General features: G+C 44.4%; 1 protein-coding gene across 1 annotated transcript in view; it reads left to right on the top strand.

The window, feature by feature from the left end:
* Positions 1–262: 262 nt before the first annotated feature.
* Positions 263–6,000, top strand: part of KCNK5 (potassium two pore domain channel subfamily K member 5) — a 33,827-nt gene continuing 28,089 nt past the window's right edge. The window contains exon 1 of the mRNA XM_058835637.1: positions 263–655. Within this exon, the coding sequence (XP_058691620.1) occupies positions 470–655 (186 nt within the window). The 5' untranslated portion in view covers positions 263–469. The remainder of the gene's footprint in view (positions 656–6,000) is intronic.

Raw genomic sequence — 6,000 nt, 5'->3', positions numbered from 1 at the left:
GAGGGGAGGGAAGGGGAGGGGAGGGGAGGGAAGGGGAGGGGAGGGGAGAGGAGAGGAGAGGAGAGGAGAGGAGAGGAGAGGAGAGGAGAGGAGAGGAGAGGAGAGGAGAGGAGAGGAGAGGAGAGGAGAGGAGAGGAGAGGAGAGGAGAGGAGAGGGGAGGGGAGGGGAGGGGAGGGGAGGGGAGGGGAGGGGAGGGGAGGGGAGGGGAGGGGAGGGGAGGGGAGGGGAGGGGAGGGGAGGGGAGGGGAGGGGAGAGGAGGGGAGGGGAGGGGAGCGGGGTGGACCGTGGAAGACGCTAAAGGAACGCGGCAGCAGCCGGGAGAGGAGCCACGGCGGACGGCCGGGATAGGCAGAGGTGCCAGGGGAAGGACAAGGGCGGCTTTGGGCACCGACGGCCGCAGAGCGGGGCACCCGCCCCGGCTCGCTCCCGCCGCGGTTCGCCCGCCCTTTTTGCCTACCGCCGGCACCATGGTGGACAGGGGCCCCTTGCTGACCTCGGCCATCATCTTCTATCTGTCCATTGGGGCGGCGATCTTCGAGGTGCTGGAGGAGCCCCACTGGCGCTCGGCTACCGACAACTATAAGCGGCAGAAGACGGAGCTGCTCAAGCAGTTCCCTTGCCTGGGCCAAGAGGGGCTGGACAGGATCCTGCAGGTACAGCGGGCGCCGGGGGCCGGGGTTGGGGCCGGGGGGTGCCGGCGGCAGCAGCAGCAGGTGTTGACGGGCGCCCTGGAGCGGAAAACCCCGCGCCCGTGGGCGGGCGGGCTGAGGAACCAGGCGAGATCCGGCACAACCCGACCGTGTCTGTGCCTTCACAAAGCCCGGTGGCGGAGAACTGTGCCTTGAGCGGGAGCGTAGGGAAATCTACGTTCGTAATCGGTCCTAACTACTTAATGATAGAGCCTTTAAATAGGTTTGCGTTGCCTTCTCTTTCTCTCTGAGTCTTAAAGGAGCTGGGGGTTGATTTCAGCTGTCTGGCCCGAGGTGCTGCCCGGGGAGTGCTCCCGCCCGCTGCTCACTCAACCCGGCGTCCCGTGAATTCGGCTCTTGTTTTAGCACCCTGGGTGATTACTTCTGCCTCAATGGATGTTGTGTTAAGAGGAAGGGGAAGGTGAACTCAAGTGTCTCGATCCTCTTGTGTTTGGTCTGATTTTCTTCCCTTTCTCTTTTTTTTTTTTATTTCTTCCTTTGCTAAATGCTGGAGAGGGGCCTGGGGGTCCCGGAGGTCAGTCGGGGTAACTGGGGAAAAGGGTGCACGGCTCTCACGGAGGGATGCTCGCAATTCTTGCGCTGTTATACTCTAGGAGACTGACTTTTTTCCAAGCCATAAGGAGTTGATAATCGTCCTATCTCGCTCATCTGACAGAATGCCTCTTCAAAACTAATTATTAATCGATAGCATGTATTAAATTCGAGAGCAATATAAACTTAGTGCCTTCTTATGAACATGAAATCCGTTAAAATGTCGTGGCAAGCAATAGCGAACTATAAAATACAGGCTGCCCAGATATGTGGGGGTTCAGTGGTGAGAATGAGCCATTTGGGACTTTCATTTTAGAAATGCTTATACTGAGTAGATTTTCTGTTCATTATGCTTTGGATTTTTTAAAAAAATTATTTTATTTTCAAATTCACTAGAAGTCTATTAAAATGCTCAAATACAGAAGAATGGCAAAGTGTCTTAGTAGTTTTCTGGGTGTCATCGATACTGTGCAAGCTTAGAAGAGTATAGGTTCTTTATCCTAAAAGTTTGTGGTTTAAGTTCACTTTCTTCAGTTGGTGGTGGCTTCCTTCTGTCTGCTTCAGATAGAAGAGCTTTCTGGTGGCAGTGTCCTTACTGTTATCATGTTAATGCCCTGTTAAGTGTCTTTGTGGTATTTAGTGGAACAGGTGGATGGAGGTTTGAAACTATAATATATGCTGGAAAATGAAAGACATGCTATGTGTTTGGAATATGTTTTTGTTGTTCTGGAGCCTTAATGAAATCTTACTCTGTTTTAATGTCCTCAAGAAAAAAAACTTGTTTGGATTGGTATGTGCCTGGCATGCTTAACTTGCTGCAGACATAATGCAGAGTATACATTCTGCCTCAATTTAGGATGAAAATTATATTGGTATGAGGGAATCATTAGGGGATTTTATGTTCGTTTGTTTTCTCCCATGATGCACATCACAATGAATCCTGAGGTGGCAGAAAGTTAAAGTTTTCTTGTTTTTGGTTTTTTTTTCTTAAAACACAAGATGACAGTTAAAAAATGTGGAGGCCCTTCCCTCTTCTGTTATGGTGCGTGCCGCGACAAGATCCCAGAGAGTGAGCAGTGTTCTCTGAGCCCAGAGTACACTGTAGAAAATGCTGACAGTTTAAGACAAAGGGATGGGTTCTCGTTTGACAATTCAACAGCTGTTTTACTGAACACAGCCTCAAATAGGCACAGGAACAAGAACAACAGGGTTTGGGCTAAGGGCACAGGGTTAAATGAGGGGCAGTAGGGGCGGATCTGATGGCCGAGGTCCAATAGGGACAAGGGAAAGTGGTGTGCAGCGGAGTGGATAAGGGTTGGGGGAACCAAGGGGATAACAGGGGTGGAACAATGTGGAAAAACAGAGCCAATGGGGGTTAAGGGAAGGGAGAACATTCTAGGAAGGGTACATGAACGGTAAATGCGGGCTGAACAAGGGTGACATCAATCCCCACACACTATCAGAATGCCAGCACCTAAACAGCACCAATATGTGGCTGCAAAAGCCTGTGGGAACAAGGTTGCTCTAATCTAGAGGGGCATCTCTCCTCTCTTGCCTCTGCCCCTCCAGGGCTGAGGTATGACCACGTGGTGGCAGATCCCTGAGCCTCCACGCCCTTCAATGCATTAGACCCTGGTGATAGTCTCATACATGGTTTGAGGTTTCCTTGTGCACTTCCAGCTACTTTCCACATCTAGTCTTGCTGGTCTGATGATCCCACATAGATACTCTGTTGTCATCCTGAGATCAGGTTAGCTCAAATGTAATTGCCTTTATTTCACTCTTACTGGTAACTGCAAACTTTACTGCCTGCTTTCTTTTAGACTTACAGTTTTGTGCCTGTTCATATTCTATGTAGGAAGTGATGGGAAAGAGGGAAGGGTGTCACATCTGACAGAGGACGATGGCAGGGTGAAATCTAACCTAGATGAAGCTAACTGTGATGGGGCAATCATGTAAGGACAACAGGATTCTCTTCTGAGTAAGCTGTAAAGTATACCAGAAATAGTCTTTGTAGCTGTCCTTTCTCAGCCACTCAATGCTGCTTCTTTTGGGTTCTGCCGAATCTTTAAAGCATCTCTTTCACAAATCCTTATCATCCTCTTGTCTTATTAAACCTCCAGATTTATTCTCTTATAATAAATCCAGAACGTTGTTGATTTGAAAAACAGGCTTTTAACACTTCCCCACCCATCCTCATCCCCACTTCTGTCTTGTTCCTCTGAACCTCTTCCTTTAGCTTTCTCCATGGACTCCCTAAACTTGTTCTTGGGATTTTGCGTGGTTTAACTCATTTTTCTGCTGTTGTTTCTTTTTTTAAAAGGTGATTTCATCTTGAAGCCTTTATCTTTCACTCTGTTTTTGCTCCCTGCTGATGTTCATGTGACTTTACAGAGCCATGCTGAGCTTTGCTGTTACTTCTCTGTTCTGTTTAAGAACCCCATTTAAAACATACTGGATAAAGTTCTTCGCAAATATCACCAACTGTAGAATTTTAAATGGGTGTTGGTAAAATGAAAGGATGCCAAGAAATGTTCAAGTTGAACTAACAATGTTTCCAGAAGGAGCCTGAAAGGTGACAAGGACTGACTTACTCGGAGATTGGTCTCTCTGCTGACCTTGTTCCCCACCCAGGTTAGCTCATGTGTTCGTTTGAGCCAAATGCTAGCTGTAAGTGCAATGGAAACTGTGTGGAATGGCTACAAAGCTAGATCTGTAGCTTGAAAGACAAGTAGGTTATCGGCACAGATTCTCAGCTCACGTACAGACCAGTATCCCTGTACCAACAGTTCAGCTGATTATTAAGTGGTCTGTATTTGGTCAAATACTGTCTAAAGTTTATTTTCCTAATAAAAATTTCACAATATATTACAGTAGAAATATACCACAATAAATGTTTATTGAAATCTGTTTAACAGACTTGTGGAAATTTACAAGCTGAGTATTGTAGTATATGCTAAAAAGAAAGCCTTTTCCCTTGACCCTGAGAAATGCCTAAAAATAAATTTGCTTAAAAGCAACTTTTAAGAGTCTCTCATATAAAGAATCCATTTGCATTTTATACCATAGTACTTATCATAACTCTAAGGGGTAAAGAAAGTAGTTAAACGCTTCTTGGAATAATGCTATGTAGACCCTGATTTTAAAGTTGATTCACGCTAGGCAGTGTATAGGCTGGTTTCTGCCTGTCCATGTTCTTCTGGGTAGACCTGATTGCTCAAATATAAGTGTGGCTGAGAAGTCACATTATTCACATTATTTAAGCCTCCAAAGATCCTTAACCACAATTGTGTATTGGCTCAAGGAACTTGTGTAATCTCACATCTCTGCGTACAATTACTTTGGAAGAGAAATGTCATATAACTCTTTGGAATATATGCAGAAATTAACATTGTTAGTATTAATGTCACTAAACCATATTTATTATCATTGTAGAATCTTAAAAGTCGTGTAACAGCTTTGTCTGTTGATACAAGTCTACAGCTTGTCTTTGCCATTTGTTTCAGTGGCATTTAAGTCCTGGGACTCTTTAGGAAGGGCAGCAAAGCAGGGATCCAGTAATGACACCTTTATCTATGCTTCGGTAGGAGGGAGTTTGGAAGACTGAACCAAATATGAGGTGATTCAGTCATTTCCCTCTTTTCCAGTTCCTTACTTTTACTCTTTATTGCTCCATCCTGGTTGTGAAACATCAGCTTAATGATAAAGGAGCTATTCATGCTAGGAGGTGGCCTCTTGACCCTCATGTCTATTCACATGAACAAAGGTTTGCCTACCCTGGGCGACGTGTTATTTACCGGAAAATACGATATGCTTCCCTTTGATAAACATCAAGGCTAGTGAAAAGAAAGGCAATCATTTGCAGATGAGTGAAAATTGTTACTTTCAAAACCGCAGTAAAATGAACAGAGAAACTGCGGGCTGTGTTTAAGGGAAGCAGACAAACATACAGAGTATGAGAACAAATAGTTCAGAAAAGAAGTATGAGAACAAAAAAGTTGACATCTTTATTTCGAAAGCTATGATGGTTTGGCATTTAGGAAAAAAAAGTAGAAAAGTTTAAAACCACCACAAAAGCATACAAGAGTCTAAAGGGGCTAGAGATATAACTTTGGAAACCTAAGTGTTTAGCCTTAATGCCCAGTGCTGTGAACAAACATTTTAGAAGACTTTTAAGGATAGCTGCTGGAATATACATGGCACATGGTTTATGCTAAAGGAAGTAACAGTTCAGTGCTTTAACAGTAGTTTCTCCCCTATTTTTTAAAGTGTCTTCATTTTCACAAGTACCTACAAGTTCATTTCCAGGATTTTTTTTTGTGTTTGAAGATGGTGAAGCTTCCTCCTAGATTTGACTATTCTTGCAATTTATCTTAAATTGTGAAATTTTTAAAATATTATGATTCTGAACATTGTTTCCCACATTGCTTTGCCTTCAAGCTGCTACCTGAAGGTTTAAATCTATGTGCAATACTTCTGAGAGATTCTGCAAACTCGTTTCCTTAAAAACTTGAACTAGGTTTTCAGTGCTTTGTTCATTTAACAGAGATGGTGGCTTTTGCTTAGGCTTTGTAGAGTGATTTGGTTTTCAGTGTAAAGTTAATAGGGGCATCTTTTTCATAGTATTTTCCTTTCTTTGTGTTCTTCACGGGATGCATAAATGAGATTCTTGGGTTTGTTTGCTCTTTACCTTCCTGATTCCTTCCATTGAAGATTTTGAAGGTGGGGTGGATAAATAGGGGACTGAATTAATTATC

Source organism: Poecile atricapillus, chromosome 3, assembly GCF_030490865.1.
Source record: "Poecile atricapillus isolate bPoeAtr1 chromosome 3, bPoeAtr1.hap1, whole genome shotgun sequence".
NCBI lineage: Eukaryota > Metazoa > Chordata > Aves > Passeriformes > Paridae > Poecile > Poecile atricapillus.
This window is presented reverse-complemented; position numbering and strand designations above follow the sequence as displayed.